At 45.4% G+C, this 19,667-nt stretch overlaps 1 protein-coding gene across 3 annotated transcripts in view; it reads left to right on the top strand.

Annotated features, from left to right (window-relative positions):
- Positions 1–19,667, top strand: part of ZFX (zinc finger protein X-linked) — a 543,920-nt gene that overhangs the window by 173,655 nt on the left and 350,598 nt on the right. For 2 of the 3 annotated variants that reach the window (XM_069204818.1, XM_069204819.1), the window contains exon 4: positions 7,419–7,553. In XM_069204818.1, coding sequence (XP_069060919.1) covers positions 7,419–7,553 — 135 coding nt within the window. Of the gene's footprint in view, positions 1–7,418; positions 7,554–19,667 lie in introns of those variants that run through there. The other variant, XM_069204820.1, reaches the window with a different exon arrangement.

Raw genomic sequence — 19,667 nt, 5'->3', positions numbered from 1 at the left:
CGGAGTGTTTTGGGGTGGAATGGGCAGGAGTGGGAGGATTAAGGTGGGCTGTATTGGACTACATTGGGATGGGTTAAGGTGAATTGAATTGGAGTGGGATGGATTTGAGTGGGTTGGACTCAACTGGGGTGGTGCAGAATAGACTGGGGTACAGTGGGGTATATTGGAACAAGGTGGGGTGTATTAAAGTAAAGTGGGGTGTATTAAAGTAGAGTGGGGAGGATTGGATTAGAGTTGGGTGGATAGGAGTACAGTGGGGTGAGGTGGAATGGAGTGGATTAGATTTTAGTGGGGTGTGTTGGAATGGGGTGGACTGGATGGGGATGTTTTGAGTGGTGTGGGTTGGATTAGGGTGTAGTAGGGTGGATTGGATAGGGGTAGAATGCATTGAGGTAGAATGGATTGGAGTGTGGTAAGGTGGATTGAGTGAGATGAATTAGATTGGAGTGGGTGAACTGGAGTAGATGTACAGGAACTGGAACTGGAACTGTTTGGATCTGGTGGGGTGGGTTGGAGTGGGGTGGGTTGCATTGTAATGGGATGGATTTTAGTGTGGTGTATTGGAGTGGGGTGGGATTGGCTGGACTGGAGTGGGGTGGGTGGACTGGAGTGGGTCAGACTGGAGTGGGTTGGTTTGTGGTGGATTGGAGTGGGGTAGATTGAATTAGTCTGAATTGGGGTGGATTGGATGAGCCTCTCCTCTCATTTACCAAGGCTTTAACGGACACTTTATTAGGTGCTTGGTTCAAACCTTCATTTGAGCACCCTGACAGCTGACAGGTGAGCAGGTGCCATCATCCTATTCCGGGTGACCCTTTTTTCTTTCTCAGCATCCTTCACCAGAAACTCTTGGGCAGACTTACACAAGTCTCTCTAATCCGCACACGTTTCCCTCCACTCCTCCGGAATGGGAATCAAAACGTGTGGAAACATTTGGCAAGAGTGCTGTTACTTCCATGCCCTTTGGTATTCAGGGGATCAAATCCTCCCAGTTGTTCATGCTAACTGTTGCCCTGTCTTGGCCCAGGCAATTAAAGATAATTGTGTTGCGGCCAAGTTCACAATATGTTTTGGCTTGGACACTACTCATTCCATTGGGCAGGCTATCAGCACCAGTGTTGCCATTTCCTGCCATGCGTGACTGTGATCTACTGGGTTCTCTATTGGCGTTTAGTCTTCACTAATGGACATGCCCTTTGATAGGATGCACCTGTTTGGCGACTAGGGCGACTCCGCCCTCAAGACTACAAAGGATCTTTAATGGTGGTTGGTGGACTGGAGCTGGGATATAAGCATACCCCTCTTTCTTCCTCAACCAGAGCTGAGAATGGTGACTGATGCATCGCTTATGGTTTGGGGCAGCCATTTGAGAAAGGTGGAGATCAGAGGCCTCTGGTCTCCCACAGAGTCCCAGCTCCACATCCACCTTCTGAAGCTGAAGGTCATCCTCTTGTTGTTAAAAGCCTTCCTGCCATTTATCAGAGGGAGGCTGGTACAGGAGCTCACAGCCAACACCACCGCCATATGCTACTGCAAGAAACAGGGAAGGTGAGGTCACTGACCCTTTGCCAGGAGGCTTTGCGCCTTTGAAAATAGCTGGACTGCTAAGGGATTTTCCTGGTGGTGAACCACCTGCAGGATTGTTTGATGCTAGGTCTCACGAGCTGAACTGTTGGTGCTTAGCAGATCATGACTGGCAGTTACACTCAGAGGTGGTGCAAGGTATCTTTCACGAATGGGGAGAACCTTGACTTGATATGTTTGCCATTGCTGAGAACATGCAATGTCAGTACTTCTGCTCATTGAAGTTTCCAAGGTGTCTCTCACATTCCTCTTCGAGTGGAACTTGGGACTCTTGTATCACTTTCTACTGATGTCTCTCCTGCCCTGAGTTCTCAAGAAGATCAGGACATGCCTTTTTCTGGTTGCCAGATCATCCTTTACTGTTTGTCACTGGCTGTGATGCGATTTTTGAAAGGTGTGCAACTTGTCGCCCCCCTTCCTCCCCCAAATCTTTTTGTGATGCCCTAATGGGACCTTGATCTAGTCTTTACTTACCTGATGTTCACACTGTTCTAAAATGCTTCACAGCTGTCCCTTATGGCTCTCACCTCATCTCCATCACCTCCGTATGGTGAGTGAGCTCAGGCTCTTGTTGTTTATCCACCTTACACTGCCAGACATACTAGTTGTGAGAACTTGTGCCTATTTTCTGCTGAATGTTGTGTTGCAGTTCCACATCTCTGAGGAGGAGACACCCCTTTGCTTGGTCCTCAAGAGAGAGACAAGCTTCTACATAGATGGTACCAAAGAGCACCGGGTAGGCGATCAGTTCTTTGTGAAGCTCTGCATACGATCCAATATGCAGTGGCTAAAGAGCAGCCTGCAGAAACACTCCATGCTCATTCGACCAGGGCCAAAGCTGCAACCATTGAGTTGGCACAATCTGGGGGTGTCCTACATTCTTTTAAGAAGCACAATTGTCTGTTTTACATTGCTGAGAGGAGCATTTTGCCTCCATGGTCCTGCAGAGCTTTCCGAGTTGAGTTCTCTCACTGACCCACCTCCATATTGATACTGCTCTGGTATTTGTTAAATAGGTGAAGAATCTGCTGCTAGAAGTCTCCATCAGAAGAACATGTTACTTACCTTTGATAACACACTTTCTGGTAAAGATTCGATCTAGCTGCAGATTCCTTAATGGCCCTCCCACCTTCTCTGTTCTGTGCTCTATTCTTAAATAATATCCCAAGTCTAGGAGTCTGTACAAAGTCATCTAATTTACTTTTGGCGTGCTGCCTCTGGGAGGGCAGAGAGAGTTGAAAGCAACTGATGTCCATGCAGGAGTGATGCCTATATAGTCCTTGCATGTCACTTCTAGACAATAACAATGTCAGTGCGGAAACTCAAGGCGCCACTTTCTGGTGTGAAGATGTACTCCTGAAAATTTCTGGATCTGATGCCTGAGAAATGCTTAGACAGTGAGGAATATGCAGCTAGATAATCTGCAGCTACATAGGCTCTACCAGAAAGAGCATTACCAAGGATAAGTAACTTGTTCTTTGAGCTTGAAGATGACAGAGGGCCAACAGAAAGCTCTAGCCCTCGGATCCTAGCACAGGGATAGTGCAGAAGGCGAGCCCTCTGGAACCTGCCTCAGCCCCGAAAGGGTATTGAGAGCACAGGAGGGGGAAAAGTCGGTGCTGATAAACAAGGCACCGGTGGTCAACGTTGACACTGAGAAAAAAGTGTTTGACGTTAAGAGGAAGAAGAGGCACCTCCATGCTTAAATGCAGGCCTTAATAAAAACGAGAGAAGAAGTTTGGTGACTCCTTAAAGGAATACAATATCTTGCTTCATCCCTCAAAGGAAACATCATTTGCCCCCATCCCCCAACCAACATTAAAGTCGGCAGATGAACAGGAGACCTTTAAATACGAAGTGGAGTCTGACGATAGCCTCTACCAAGAGGGGATGTTGAAGGCCAGCACTTGTGGGGACTGGCAGGATGCCGACTCACAAGAGGAGAGGGCTGACACCTAAATTTTGAGGTCTTTGCCACTGGATGGCATATCTGTATACAACGTAGTGGTGAAACTTGGCAGACACCCATGATGTCAAGCTTGAAGCGAGCTAGGGCAGTCTTGCTTCTTGCTTAAAACATTAGTGCTATTATAGCGAAGAAGCCAAATTCTTGCAGTGCTCTCAAGTGTGAGGACTAGAGAGGGGACATTTTTATGGAAGCATGCACATTGAGGCAGTCATCCCAAATGTGGAGATGTTGTTCAGGCACTCTACACAGGGCCCCATCACGGGATCAGTGGCAGCCAATTCAATCATAGTCTTTACAGGACACGAACGAGCCAATTCAGTGTCAGGTGGACGCACCACCTGATAGACAGTGCAAGTGGGTTCACATAGTGGGAAGGATGATGGAGTGGTCAGCAGTAGTCCAGGGGCAAATTTCTAACGCCATCTGGTATGCCCAAAGCAGTGTGAGGATATGGAGAGTCTCCTGTAGCACCTCCAGAACAGTATCAGAAGAAAGGGAGAGCACTCATCCAGGAGGGAAAGACTATCAGCAACACCTGCTTGAAGCCAGCCCTAGATACAGCAGACACCACACACAGGAAACTCTGCACTGTGAATATGCTCAGGAGGTACACTTGGCTGTGGTTATCTAGGTTTAAGCACGAGGTTCAGGCTGCTGTAGTGAATTTACCCTTCATGAGGAGTCCCTTTTGGGACTGGCTGTGGACGAGTCACTTCAGAGAATAAAGAAAGAACACAAAACATCTAAGTCCTTGAGCACACTGCAATTCAGGGGACAGTTCACAGCAGCATCTACTCCATGAAGGAGAATGAATGATGAGGGTGCTCACAATCATCATACTCCCATACATTCTTCACCACGCAGCCACGGAACACCCACACAGTGGCAATACACTAAGCAGCAGCGACAGCCCTTTCAAGGTACAGCACGCAGAAGAGGCACAGAACAAAGAGGGCTGGCCACATCAGCAAGCGACTCCACAGAACTCCAACCGCAGTACTCAACACCAGTGGGTGGCAGAATCGCAAGAGTTCTCAGAGAATTGCTCAGCATCACCTCCAACAAATGGATACTAAGGATGTTCTATAAAACATTAAACCACCGCCCAGCATCCAAACACGGGTGAGACCCCAAATCAGCAACTGGAGTATCCTTGAACTCAAAACAGTGTTCCTAGCCATCAAGGCCTTCAAATCACAACTGAGGGGGAAAGTTGTACAGACACAAACAGACAACACTACAACAATGTTCTGCCTCATCAAACTGGGGAGACGAGGTCACATGGGCTATCCACCATAGCACAGGAGATATGGACTTGAGGTTACAAAGGCACATGATGCTAGTAGCAGTCCACTTACGGGGAGTGGAAAACTCAGATGTAGACAGACTAAGCAGGCAAAAACAGCACGTCCCACAACTGGGAAGTAAACCCATAGATGCTACACTAGATCTTCAGAAAGTGGGAACCCCCACACTTGAATTTGTTTGCGTCACAAAGAAATGCAAAATGGCAAGACTTTGCATCTGAGTACCTAAACCACTGGTTGCTAGGGAATTCCCTATCAATAGCATGGTCGGAGATTTGCATATGTCTTTCCACTAATCTCTCTAATCCCTCTGGTAATAAGGAGGTATAAAAAGGCAACCATGACCCTCATCCTCCTTGCACCACAATGGGCCTAACAAGCATGAGTCTCTGTCCTAGTAAAGCTGGCGCAGAAGAATGTGATGCCACTACCAATATGGCAGGACATTCTAACCATGCAATGGTGCAAAGTGTTCGATCTGGAACCATAGACGCTCAGGTTTGCAGTTTGGTTCCTGAGGGCATAACATTTGGAAATCTCAAACTGTCCAAAATAGCCAGGGATATACTGAAAGAGGCAGGAAGACCAACAACACACAGGTGTTACGCCAGTTACTCCAAAAAAAAAAAAATGAGTAGGCTTAGAAAATGATGTGGAAAGCAAAGTGACCTACTGATCACAACAGAGGATGCCCACAGTCCTAAATTACGTTGCACACCTCTTGGATGAAGGGCTCTCCTAGACCACGCAGAAGGTACACATGGCAGCCATTGTAGCACATACAATTGATGCAATAGGAAGAAGCTTTTTGCCAAACACTGGTGATCAAAAGGTTCCTGGAGGGAGCAAAAAGACAAGTGCCATCCAGAGCTGTGTCCACACCCAGATGCAACTTCAGTTTGGTACTCACACAACTGATTAAACCACCCTTTAAACCCATACTTTGTGCATGACTACAATTCCTCAGCTTGAAGACTGCCTTCCTGGTACCCTTAACTTTACTATGCCGGGGTAGTAAACCGTAGGCACTAACAGTGCAGGAACTATACATCCAAATATGCAGGGATGCTGTAAAAGTGAGAACTAATCCTAACTTATTGCTAAATGTGGTATCATACTTTCACGTCAACCAAACCGTACAAATCCAGGCTTTCTTCCACTATGCCAAGTTGCAAGCAGAGCACACCCTGAATTTCAGGAGGGCTGTGATCTACTACGTGCAGGAAACAAAACCAGTAAGGAAGACCAACCAGTTCTTAATCTCATTTGCCCCAACGAGTAAATGCGTGTCTGTAACTAAATGCAACCATAGCAAGGATGACAGTCCAGACAGTACAATTATGTCATGCAGCAGCAGATGTAAAACTAGACGAAAGACCAAGAGCACACTTCCCAAGAGAGAAGGGGGCAACCCTGGCCTTCATACCTAATGTGTCAATCATCAACATCTGCCTGGCTGCCACTTGTTCCTCAGTATACACTTTCACAAAACATTACTGTGTCGTCTTTCAAGCAAACAAGAAAGCATCAATGGGACCAAATACTCGAGTACCTGTTAGCAAATACAAACTCGTTCTTTACCCAGCCTCCTGCAGAACAAGAGAATACTGCTACATAATCAATTCACCGCCCTTTAGGGGAAACCAACATTTATTTACACAACATAAAGCAGCATAGGTGAAATTACAACAAACTATTTATTCATAAACATACATGTATTCAAAAACATCTTATTATATACATCCCATAGGAACACTCCATCTCATGATCATAAAAACCAGAAGGACAAATCAGTGTAAGAAAAAGTGCTTGTGATAAATGATAGAAGAAAGAATAATAAATATCCCAGTACAACCAGAAACTGTATAAAAATTAAAAAAGTCGGTTGGTTCTTTTTTACTGCATTTTTTACTGCATTCCAAATCATCAAAGAATATAAATCTTTTCTTTATGTCCTTCTTTAATATCCTATGCAGAAACCAATCCGAACTGAAACACATACGTCGACGTTTCGACCCCTTAATATCCTGGGCCAAATCACTGCTCTACAATGGGTCTTCTTCAGGACTATCTGATGGGAGTCCCTTATTGTATCCTCTGACTTCGTCTGTAAAAAAAAAATCTTCCCATTCACATTCAGGACTGATATTGACATGTAACTATTGGGATCACTCTTTTTTAATGGACTTGCCACTTATAGTTGTTCACCAGAAACAGTGGATTACCAGTTAACTTGCCTCTTGTTGTAACCTCGATACTCCTTTCTTTAAACTCCCTCCAATCCCACAATTCCAGCTTAGTCAAAATGTATTCTTGTGGCCTGCGTTTGTCAAATTAAGGAATGGGGCACATATAGCAAGTTCTTAGGGTAGGACTCTAGGCAGCATGTTTGTACTTCTTTACTATGGTTACCTTTAACAGCATTCATGCCAGTGGCCACTGTGCTTTATGATGTGTTTACAATGAATGATGCTTAGAAAAACATATTTTTAATTGGTAATTAATGAAATACTGCTTCTAAACGTATGATTGAATTAATAATATATTTGTTTTTATAGTGGATGATGCAGATAAAATTGATCAAGATGGTTCTGCTGAAATAATGGAATCCGAGGATGATCCTTCAAAGATAGATGATTGTTCTGAAGTCATCAAAGTCTACATATTCAAAGCTGATCCAGGTGAAGACATAGGTGAGAAGTGAAATAGTTTGTTGTGATGGTCTCATTTTAATAGAATGATAAAGTGCTACTTTTTAACAGGATAACTGAATATTTAAGTGCATGTCACTTAATTTTATCCTGTCAGATGATAACTGCACATTATTCATATATATATGGTGCTGAATTCAGCAACACAGCAAATGCATTTTTAGAAGAGAAAAAGTAAATTATAGGCTGGAGTTATGTTTATATAATTTTTCTTTCTTGTACATAGTGTATCATGTCTACTGTACTGCCAACAGCATATAGCGCTTGGGACATTTTGCCTGTTATTTAATTTTTGTTGGCATTTAATTCTTTTGAAGTTTGAGGAATCTGAATGTTCAGCTTTAAACTCTAAAATATCTACATGTAACTATTCAAGGGACCTAAAATAAAGCCACACTTTCCCTCTTCAATAATACATGTGAATGTGTAGTTCATCACTGCTGACTTACTGTTTCCTTTATGAATAGTCCACACCTAAGAAAGATGTGCCAATACAAGTATTTCGTACCATACGTTGACAATGTTAGAATAGTTGATACTTTTTTTTTATTTTGTCTTTGCAATGTGCTCAATGCCATTAACTGGTTGAATAGAATGGCCAAAGAAGAATAGAGAAAAAAAGGAAGGAAGAAGAAAATTAACTGTACGATGGGATGAATCTAAAGCCACAGAAATAGCCTAGCTTCTCAAGGTTCACGTCCAAGTTCAGAGTTAGTCAAGTTGAAGCCTAGCTATGTCATAGTTCAGATTTTAAATTTCCATAATTGTGAAACCTCTCCTAAAAAATGCCTTATATTGTAAATACAATTGTGATCATCTGCAATTATCTTACAGCCCACCTCGTATACAATAAAGGAAGGAACATTATGACAGAAAGGGGATTTTAATATTCTTCTGATTCATGGTACTGTCTGCTACATTTCTCCCCCAATATTTTAACCCTTAAGAATTAACAATTTGGGATAGGTCAGGACATACCACCAGTGTCTTTACCATTATTTATCACTGCGTTGCTGCATTTAATTGTTCTTCTTACTTAAACCCTACCATATAGGAGTCTCAAATGGTGTTTCATTAAGCTGAAGAGCGGTTTCTCTTCCATCTGTTATTAACTAGTTTGTTTTCATAAAATACCTAATTCCTTTTTACAGTGGGGTTTAGGTCATGGGTGTGGTCTGTAGCATCTGATAGAAATGTCTTTTGATTATTATTTTCTGCCAGTGTAGATGTGACTTCAGTCATAGAGCATTTATACCAGTGTTCCCTGTTTTTATTGCAGTATATGCTCCAGGGGTTGTATGACCAAATTTAAACCTGTGTTCTGGAGTTAAGTAAAGATGTTGCCTTGTGAAATACTGAGTATGTTGAATGAAGTGAGGGGTTCCTTATGCATGTGTAGCAAACACTTGTCTCACTGTTCTGTTATCATGCTTGGTCATCAAAGAATCTTCATTTATAGTCATAAACATTCGCTCATGAGCATTAAAATTGTACCAATAATGTGTGGTGTCCTGGAACACTTCTTCACCGTTCATATAGAAACTACAATAAAATGGTAAACATCTTCTAAATTTAAATGTATAACATGCACTGAACCCTATCTGAGGCTGGGTCTATCAAAATTAGGCTTTTTCTTTTTTTAATAACTTAACTTCACTAGACTGCTTCCTCATGCCTTCTCTGTTTGTCATTTGACCGTCCTGTTGCAGAATGATAGCGATTGCAGGCGATGATCCTCACACACCTTTTTGTGGTTTGCTTCTGTACTCCCACACTGTGCAGGAATGTCCTTTTTGCCCAAAATCATGGACTGTATCCACTTGAAAGGATAGAGGATGACCTGAAGAGGCAAAAGATCAAGGACCACAGAAGTGCAAAAGAACCATCAGTGAATGTGCACTTTCAGCTCCCTATTGGCCTCTGGAGTGAGAGCTCAGTAGATGGAAGGTGGCACAAAAAGCACCACCACTCTGGTTTTAGTATTATGCCTGGTCAACGTTGAGGACACCATTAAAGAAAATTTCAAAGATTGTGCACTTCCTAGGTTCTCTTCATCAAAAAAAGACATTTATGGCTTCGAAAGGAACTCCTCACTCGAGGTTGAGGATGCAATTAGAATCAAAGAGACATTGATCACCATGAGGCACTTGCTGATACTCAACATCAATGGTGAGAACTCTGCCCAAGCTTTCCTTCAGGTTCATCAGCCCATCCAAAGACCTTGATCACCATCAGACCTATAGATGGTCTTCTTCAAACTCCTTTTTCAGCTCACTTGACATCTAGGGCTGTTGAGGTTCTCAATGACATTGTCCCTTCTCCACATGGACCACAGGGGCCACCATGTCTAAGACTTTCTCCCCTCCAAAGGTCCTTTCTTTAAAACATATCACAAGGTCATTTTCCTCAGAAGAAGGAAACACTATCTCCTTCTCTGCCACAATATTCTGATACTGGTACCTATTCTCATACTTCTACGCCCTTTACTCATATCTCACCTTTTAACTATTCATCTAGAATAACACCAATAGACAGTAATAACACTTTAAAGGAGCTATTGGCAAGTAGAGCAGCAAAACTGAATATTTCCCTACAAGTACCACAGATTACAGCTTTGGTTATTATGGAGACCATTAGAAGTGAGCACAGTGCAGACCTTTACTGTCACTAGTTCCAGTCTTCCAGACTACATAAGAAAAGTTTCTTGTGTCAGCAACCAAAAAGGCAGCATCACCTTCTCTTTTAAAATACTAGAAGGTACTAAAACAGAGTCGTCTTACCTCCTTACAGACCCTAAACTGGACAGTGTAATTGTTTCAGGGTTGAGGAAAAGGCATGTATTGTTTCTGGAAACCCCAGTGTCACTTGAGAGCGCAGCAAGTGCGTGGACACTTAAGTGTGTAATATATGTGAAACTTCTGCAACATTTCTAAAAACAGATAAATTTTATTAGGCCATTATTTCTGAATGCAAATTCTAACTGCCGATCCCTCACCTTGTGAATACCCCCAGGCTCTTGACTGAATTCAGAGATTGCTCCTGCACAAGAGGAAGTGGCATTGTGTGGCTCTGCATGGGCACCCCAGATCTACGTGCCACCCTGTGTGTTGACGTCTGTTCCTTTCTTTCTGCACCTTCGAACAAGGATCCAGAGCTTTAGCCCTTAACTTCCTCTCCTCTTGATGGCTAGTTTTTGTCAGTTTTGCTCTCCATGTGCAATGGATTATGACCTCTCCAAAGAATATATGGTTTAAACCTTGTAGGGACTCTCACAAGCAGGTATCTGTGACCGAGCCTCGCCAGGTATGTTTCTTGTGCCTACAGTCCTAACATGATTCAGTCTTGTGGAGACTGTGCCGCATGAATCCTAAGGTGATCCATGCCGGCTAAGCCAAGCTCCGTGTCGCTGAACACCTTCGTAAGGCGTGTAAAAGCTGACCTAAGAAGAAGTTCATAATGTGGACCCATTCCCATTCTCTAGGCCGATCCCGCAAGAGGTTCTTTTCACACTCCACATCATCGGTAAGTCCAAATCAAAAACAAAACTTAAGAAGTCAAAGTATGACCCTCCCTCATCTCCTCAAGTTGAACGCTTACCCTGTCCTCTCCAAGAAGGAATCAGCTTCTTTTGCTGTGGTGATCAAGCAGCTTCTGAAGTTGTAAACCTGCAATTTCTGTCTCTGTAAGTAAAGGCTAATGGCCTGACCAAAGTCTTATAATCTGGGCAGACTTCCACAGTACCACTTCTCCTTTTTAATGAAGCCCTGATGTACACAGTGATGGTTACCTTGGCCAAATCTGGCTTTTGGCCACCAATCAGCAGACATGTTGCCAGAATGTAGTCTTGCCTCTGGTGATTCTCCTTTCCTTATGAAGCACCCCATCTGATTCCCTACTATTCCTCTCAATAAGTAACTAAAATGTATGAGGGCATTCAGGAAGAGGATGCTCTCCTCAGCTAGCCTTGCTTTCTGCTCATAAATGCCAGAAGTCCCAAAATAATTCTGTGCCAAACCTTGCACAGATTATCCAAGATGGTCAGAACACAGCAAAGGCGGTCATTCACTCTGGGCTAGACACCACTGACTTCTTGGGCAGTGTAGTTGGTACCAGTGTGGTGCTTTGGAACCATACATCTATGAATCATGGGCTTCATGACTGATGTTCAGGTGTCAATAATGGACATGCCATTTGATGGCACACATTTCTTCTGGGATAAGGCAGACTCAGCCCTGGAGCACACTGTGCTTCCCTTGTGTAGCAGATTTCCAAACGGTTTTGCCCCTTCCGAGGCTTCAGATGGGCCTGGGTGCAAAGAGGGTGGCAAGATACACCTCTAGAGCAACAGACCCACCACATCTTTTAGAGGCTGGAGTCAGAGATCTGGCTGCCATTGCCTAGGCCCTCTGTGGTAATGCACTTATCAGTATGCTAACCACCCCACCCCACTACCGCCATCAAACTGCTTTAGCTTGCCCTCTGCGGCACATGGCCTTCCTCTACAAGGCAGCATAAGTTATAACTTCCCAGGGACCAGATCATCACATCTGACGGGTGGGTGTTTCAAATGTTTCAGCACAGTTATGCGCTTTCATTCCTTTCAGACCTGCCACTGATTCCAATTTCATCAGAGCGGCTGATAAAGGACCATTTTGCAGCAGGATGTCAAGGCTCTTTTGGACAGAGGAGCCACAGAAAGAAACCCGGCATTAGAAATAGGCACTGGCTGTTACTCCCATTATTTTCTGGTGCTGAAGCAGCCGCCTTCTTATTTTAGACAAGCACTGGACCTGGCCTATTTTACATTCCTGATCCTCCAGTCTGACAGGTGTTACCTGTTGTTTAGGGTGGACAAGGAGCATTTCAGTTTTCTGTGCTCGCCAGTGCCCCTCTGGTGTTTATGAAACCAGTGGTGGGGTGCAGCATATCTTTGGAGGTGGGGGATACGAGTCTTCACCTACCTGAGAACACGCAGTGTCAACAGTTTTATTCATTGGATTTCTTAAAAAGGCTCTCGGAAACTCATTCAGCCTATAATGGGACACAGGACTCCTGCATACCTTCTTACCACTGCCTTTCCTGCCTTAAGTGCTGTAGAAGATCAGGAATGACCAGGCCCAAGTCATCCTAATGGCTTCAAATTGAGCTAGAAGAGGGTGGTATGTGGGACTTCTGGCCACTGGCATCTGTCCTTCGATCATGATGCTGCTTTGAGGAGCTTCTCTCAGCGCATGGCACCCTGCCTGCTCAATCTACACCTCCATATGTGATGATTGAGAAGTGACAGTTGATTGTCTTCAGCCTCCCTCTTGAAGTAGTTGATGTCTTTTATAGCTACAAAATCTGTTTACTCTGGACCCTGGAACAAGTTTGTGGCCTGGTGTAATTTCCTCCCTCATGGACCCTTTACAAGCCAGGTTGTCGCATGTTCTGCTTTTTGTGCTGTTTTAACCCAGCAAGAACTTGCTGTGGGCCCAGTTAAAGGTTACTTGTCAGTCCTTTTGTGATGTGTATCCTTAAAAGGCCTGGTCCTTATGTTCCACCCAAACCTCATGTAATGCCACTTAAAAATATCCCACTTTCGAGATGTGCACAGTGTCATATCCAATGAGTCACCAAGCACCGTGTCGAGGTGTGGACAGAGTCAAGAAGGAGACTGACATCATTGTGCAGGGACTTGATCGTCACTTCTGAGTTGAGGGTAAGCACAACTCCACCTGCCGGTGCACTGGAGCTATGCTGAGAAAAGTCTGTGGTTCTAATCTGGGGGCATTCACAAGGTGATGAACTTTGCTGTCTAACTATATAATAAGTGCCTCTCTGTGCTTAGCACATGTGGCTGCACCCAGTGGTGGTCACGTGCGAACACTGCAAAGAATCTCTTGGTTGAGGCCTTAAAACCTGATCACAAATAAAGATTCTGAATCTTCACTTAACAGGCTTGCTGCTTTTCAGTCTTCATGCTGGTGAAATATTGAGGATACAGTCCAGGGGAGAAACACTGTAGGAGAATGTCTCTGATGGCATGGTTACCCTCTAACTTTTTGCCTTTTGTTGATGCTAGTTGTCATTGAAAGTGAGCTGGGACCCTGCTAACCAGGCCCCAGCACCAGTGTTCTTCCCCTAAACTGTACCTTTGTCTCCACAATTGGCACAGCCCTGGCACACAGATAAGTCCCTTGTAAGTGGTACCCCTGATACCAAGGGCCTTGTAGCCAGGGAAGGTCTCTAAGGGCTGCAGCATGTATTATGCCACCCTGGGGACCCCTCATTCAGCACATGCACACTGCCTCACAGCTGGTGTGTGCTGGTGGGGAGAAAAAGACTACGTCGACATGGCATTCCCCTCAGAATGCCATGCCCACAACCCACTGCCTGTGGCATAGGCAAGTCACCCCTCTAGCAGGCCTTACAGCCCTAAGGCAGAGTGCACTATACCACAGGTGAGGGCATAGTTGCATGAGCACTATGCCCCTACAGTGTCTAAGCCAATTCTAAGACATTGTAAGTGCAGGGTAGCAATAAAGAGTATATGGTCTGGGAGTTTGTCAAACATGAACTCCACAGTTCCATAATGGCTACACTGAAATCTGGGAAGTTTGGTATCCAACTTCTCAGCACAATAAATCCAAACTTATGCCAGTGTGGGATTTATTGAGAAATGCACACAAAGGGCATCTTAGAGATGCCCCTTGTATACCAGTCTAGCTAATAGTGCTAGGCTGACCATTTTCTGCCAGCCTGCCACATCCAGACAGGTTTCTGGCCACATGGGGTGAGTGCCTTTGTCACTCTGTGGCCAGGAACAAAGCCTATACTGGGTGGAGGTGCTTCACACCTCCCCCTGCAGGAACTGTAACACCTGGCGGTGAGCCTTTAAACCAAGCCTGGTGTTACAGCGCCCCAGAGCACTCCAGCTAGTGGAGATGTCCACCCCTCCGGACACAGCCTCCACTTTGACAGCAAGTCCGGAGGAGATAATGAGAAAAACAAGGAGGAGTCACCCTTCAGTCAGGACAGCCCCTAAGGTGTCCTGAGCTGATGTGACCTCTGCCTTAGGAAATCCTGCATCTTGTTTTGGAGGATTCCCCCACAATAGGGATGTGCCCCCCTCCCCACAGGGAGGAGGCACAAAGAGGGTGTAGCCACCCTCAAGGACAGTAGCTATTGGCTACTGCCCCCAGACCTAAACACCCCCCAAATTGAGTATTTCGGGGCGACCTCGAACCCAGGAAATCAGATTCCTGCAACCTGAAACAAGAAGGACTGCTGACCTGAAAGCCCAGCAGAGACTACGGAGATGACAACTGACTTGGCCCCAGCCCTACCAGCCTGTCTCCAGACTCAAATAACCTGCACCGCAACGCATCCAGCGGGACCAGCGACCTCTGAGGATTCAGAGGACTGACCTGCCCCCAAAGGACCAAGAAACTCCAGTGGACAGCGGCTCTGTCCTAGAAACCAAGAAGAAACCATCTTTAAAGGGACTCCAGCCTCACTCCGGAAGCAAGAGTCTCCAACACTCTGCACCCGACGCCCCCGGCTCATGTGTAGAAGAACCAACACTGCAGAGAGGACCCCAAGGTGACTCTAATGACGTGGACACCCTGAGCCGACCTCCCTGCATCCCCACATCGACGCCTGCAGAGAGGATCCAGAAGCTCCCCCTGACCGTGACTGCCCTGTACCAAAGGAACCCGACGCCTGGAAGAAACACTGCACCCGCAGCCCCAAGGCCTGAGAGCAACCAACTACCGGTGCCAGTGTGACCAGCAGGCGTCCCTCATCCGTGCCCAGTTGGTGGCTGGCCAGAGAAGCCCCCCTGTACCCTGCCTGCATCGCCAGAGTGACCCCCAGGTCTCTCCATTGATTTCTGTCTGAATCCCGACACCTACTTCACACACTGCACCCGGCCACCCCTGTGCTGCTGAGGGTGTATTTTGTGTGCCTGTTTGTTACCCCCCCACCCAGTGCTCTACAATACCCCCCTCGTCTGCTCCCCGAGGACGCAGGTACTTACCTGCTAACAGACTGGAACCAGAGCACCCCTAGTCTCCATAGGCGCCTATGGTATTTGAGCCCTACTTTGACCTCTGCACCTGACCGGCCCTGTGTTGCTGGGTGTTTGGGGTTAACTTGAACCCCCAACGGTGGGCTGCCTACGCCCCCGAAACTGAACTTGTAAGTGCTTTACTTACCTGAGAAACTAACCAATGCTTAACTCCCCAGGAACTGTTGATTTTTGAAGTGTCCCCACTTTGAAAATAGCTTATTGCCATTTTTGCCAAAACTGTGTACATTACTGTTTTAATTCGAAGTTCCATATTGACCTATGCCAATTCCCTTACAGATTATGTACTTTCCTGATTTTTGAATCTTGTGGTTCTAAAATAAATTAAGAAAATAATATTTTTCTATATAAAAAAACCTATTGGCCTGGAGTTAAGTCTTTGAGTGTGTGTTCTCATTTATTGCCTGTGTGTGTACAACAAATGCTTAACATTACCCTCTGATAAGCCTACTGCTCGACTACACTACCACAAAATAGAGCATTAGTATTATCTAATTTTGCCACTATCAACCTCTAAGGGGAACCCTTGGTCTCTGTGCACACTACCTTTCACTTTGAGATAGTATATACATAGCCAACTTCCTACAAACACTGAAAGTAGTGGGACAGGAGAGGTAAAAATCCTCCCATAACTCAATAGTCACAGATTTATCGTTGGTTAGCTGGGGAGCGCATTTCAACAATCTAAGTACAGCTTATCGGGTCTCAGCAGAGACACATTATCAACCTATTAGAGCTCAGGGCGGTTCATCTAGCCCTTCAATTCTTCCTTGCTTACTTTGACAACAGGCAAAATTGTAATTGAAATGGACAACACAACCACAATGTCTTACCCCCAAAAGTGGGAGAACTGGATCTAGAATTTTTCTAAAGAGAAGCTTAAGAGCTTTAAAAGTGGTTTATTCCTGAGGGTTTCACCATCCAGACGATCCATCTCACAGAAGCACAGATCAGTCATGTGGGTGCTCTCAGCAGAATGTACGAAGAAACCATTAGTGAGTTTTAAATGATGTTCTTAGGGACGTTTTTACTCAGTGGGGTGTTCTGGAAATACACGTGTTCGGAATATCAGCAAACACCAAATAGTGAGCCTATATAACTCGCTTCACACAGCCAGGGAAAGGCTCCTGAATGCATTCAATAAGGACTTTTACATCTGCTTAAAGACTATATGGCTATTTTTATTAAGAAGCAAAGAAACCTAGTACAACAGTGATGTATGCTCCTAAGGTGAACCATTTCTGTTTGTGGTGCCATAATCCTCCTTCCTATTTACATGACTGATGCATTTGATGGAGTACCCTCTCCGTCAAACTATAAATCATGCCACAGATACTCTACTCAGAAACTTGTGTACATCAGGCCAGTGTAAGCGCATACTCATGCATTGTCCCCATTGCACAGAAGAGGGCAAACATTCTAGCAATAATGGCCACAACCAAGAGTGCAAGCAGATGGAAATGGTGGGCAGGAAGATGTTTTTGGGTTGTTTAATGGAGGATCGCCAACTCTAGTGCCTTCATCCTTAACAAGTACATAACCTACAGTGGTAAGAGATGGAGGGCATCATGCAATGCCTCTCTAAACAAAGGAGAGCCAGAAGCATCATTTAGGAGCTCAAAACTATCACCTGCCTAAAATCGGCCCTTGACGACAGACAGCTCCATACTGAGATCATGCTCGGGAGGCATGTGGGCCTGTGAATTTCCAGCTTTAAGCAGGAGGTACAGGATGGCAGTAGTGAACATGCTGCTCTTTGGGGAAAGCCTCTTTGGTTCAGCGGTTGAAGATTCCTCTAGACAATAAAAAAGGGAAATTACATTGTCTGGTCTATGGGAACCCTTCAATTCAGGGAACCATTGATAGGCACACACCACAAGGAAAAAGATACCCGCAAGAGGAGGCTTACAACCAGTAACACCCCATTCACATTCAAATTCAGTCATCAAGCCTAGGCACCCTGATACAATGGAGGTACCGCAGCACACCAAGGCAGCCCTTTTGAGGGAGGGCTGGGGGAAGAGGACCCCATACAATTAACAGTTGTAGGGTACAGAGACAGAGGATTCCTCAGGGAATGGAGGACTATCACCCCCAATAAGTGGATATTCAACACCAAGCAGACAGGCTAACCGGGCCAGACCAATACCTCAAACGAAAGTGAACTATGCACATAGTAGAAAAGGTGGTCCAAAGGTGGGGAACTCTTTTCCCAGACCTATTCACAATTCAGAACAGCCCAAAGTGGTAAAACTTTGCATCCTGATACGCTTGCAGCATCTACTGTGGAACACCCCCTTTTTAGTCACCATCAGTTCAAATCATCAGGTTAGTGATATCTGAGCCCTTTGTTCCCAAGAACATTGTATCTTCTTTTTATCCCAATAAAGTAATTATGAAAACTCACCCTTCTTTACTTCCAAAGGTAGTTTCAAATTTCTATTTAACAAAGTTTATTTTTTTTTAAACCAGTTGTTGCCAACGGAAATAATTTTACATACTGTGGACATAAAAATAGTCCAGGAACCTTGGCAAGTTTTCTGGCTTGTGCCTCCTTTTGAGGCCTACCTTAAGTAGTCGCCTCTTCTCCAGAAAGGATCTTGTTCCTCTTTAGTTGCCGCAGCTCTGTTCTGTAGTAAGCTGGGTTCTGGTTGTACCCCCCCACTTTTTTACCTGGTGTTAGTATGTTTTGGACTGTAGTTCACTGGGATCCAGCTAACCAGGACCCCAGTGACTGTGCTCTGTCCCCTAAATTTAGTTGTTGGTAACCTTTCACACTCACATTTGGCATACCTGTCCCTAGTATATGGTACCTAGGGCATTGGTACACCAGGGGTCCCCCATGGGCTGCAGCACGTATTATGCCACCCATGGGAGCCCATGCAATCTGTGACTCCAGGCCTGCCATTGTACTGCATTATAAGTCAACCCTCTGGTAGGCCCTTCAGCCCAAGGGCAGGGTGCATGCCTCTAAGTGTGAGGATAACCCTGCATGCACCGGGTACCCCTACAGACCCCAGACCAATTCTGTAAGTGTGGGGAAGCCATCTTAAGGTATGTAGTGGACACTGGTCAACACGAGTGGTCCAACTACATAATGGCTACTCCGAACCTAGGCATGTCTGCTATCAAACATGTTGGAATGATGCAGCTACTCCAATACCAGTGTTACTTACCTGATACCTTGAACTCTGGGGGCTTCCTAGGAGATCCTCCAGTTCTGCCTGTACAGCTTTACGGGGTTCAGGTGCCAGCACATGCTTCTGCTGACCCCAGACACGGTTCTGTCCTCCTGCTGGTGAGCCAGGCTCATGCCGGAGGAGCAGAACAAAGGATGTACTGTAAGGGAGAGGTGTGACCCCCTGTCCCTGTGTATTAGGTATCTAAAGGCTGGGGTTGGGTGGCCTCTGAGCATCACCAGACTGCTTTGAAGGGCACATTTCGTGCCCTCCCTGCATAATCTGATTTGCTCCAGTTCAAGAACCCCTCGTTCCTGCTCTGGCGCAAAACTACACAAAAGACAGGGGAGTGACCACCCTCCTGTCCAGCTCCTTTCCTAGGGAGGTGCACACAGCTCTGCCAAGTGGCCACTTAATTCTGCCATCTTGGAAATAAAATGTGCAGAGGCCACTGGGAGCATCGGACTGGTTAGGCCAGGTAGATGACGTGCCTGATCACCTAATAGGTGGGTCACTGCAGAGAGTGACCAACCCCCTTTTAGGGTTACTTAAGGGTTCCCCCTCGGGTGGGTCCTTAGATTTGTCAAGCAAGATTCTACAAGGAACTCTCTGCAAGACATCTGCCCCTGGAACCGCTGCTGGTCTTTGTTGGAATTGAACAAGTCTGCTTCTGGTGGGAAGGCTCCCATTGCAACAATGTTTCTCCGAATCCTGCAAGAATTCCACAATGGCCAAGGCTGTGCATACTCCAGGGTTTGCACCAGGAAACACAAAGGAATTTCCCTTAGAGTAAAGGAGTCACTCCCCTTTATCCCCAGGCACCTCAAGACGTTGACTGGTTAGTGG

This window comes from Pleurodeles waltl, chromosome 8 (assembly GCF_031143425.1).
Source record: "Pleurodeles waltl isolate 20211129_DDA chromosome 8, aPleWal1.hap1.20221129, whole genome shotgun sequence".
Lineage (NCBI taxonomy): Eukaryota > Metazoa > Chordata > Amphibia > Caudata > Salamandridae > Pleurodeles > Pleurodeles waltl.
The sequence above is the reverse complement of the archived record's forward strand: the minus strand, read 5'-3'. Positions and strand labels throughout refer to the sequence as shown.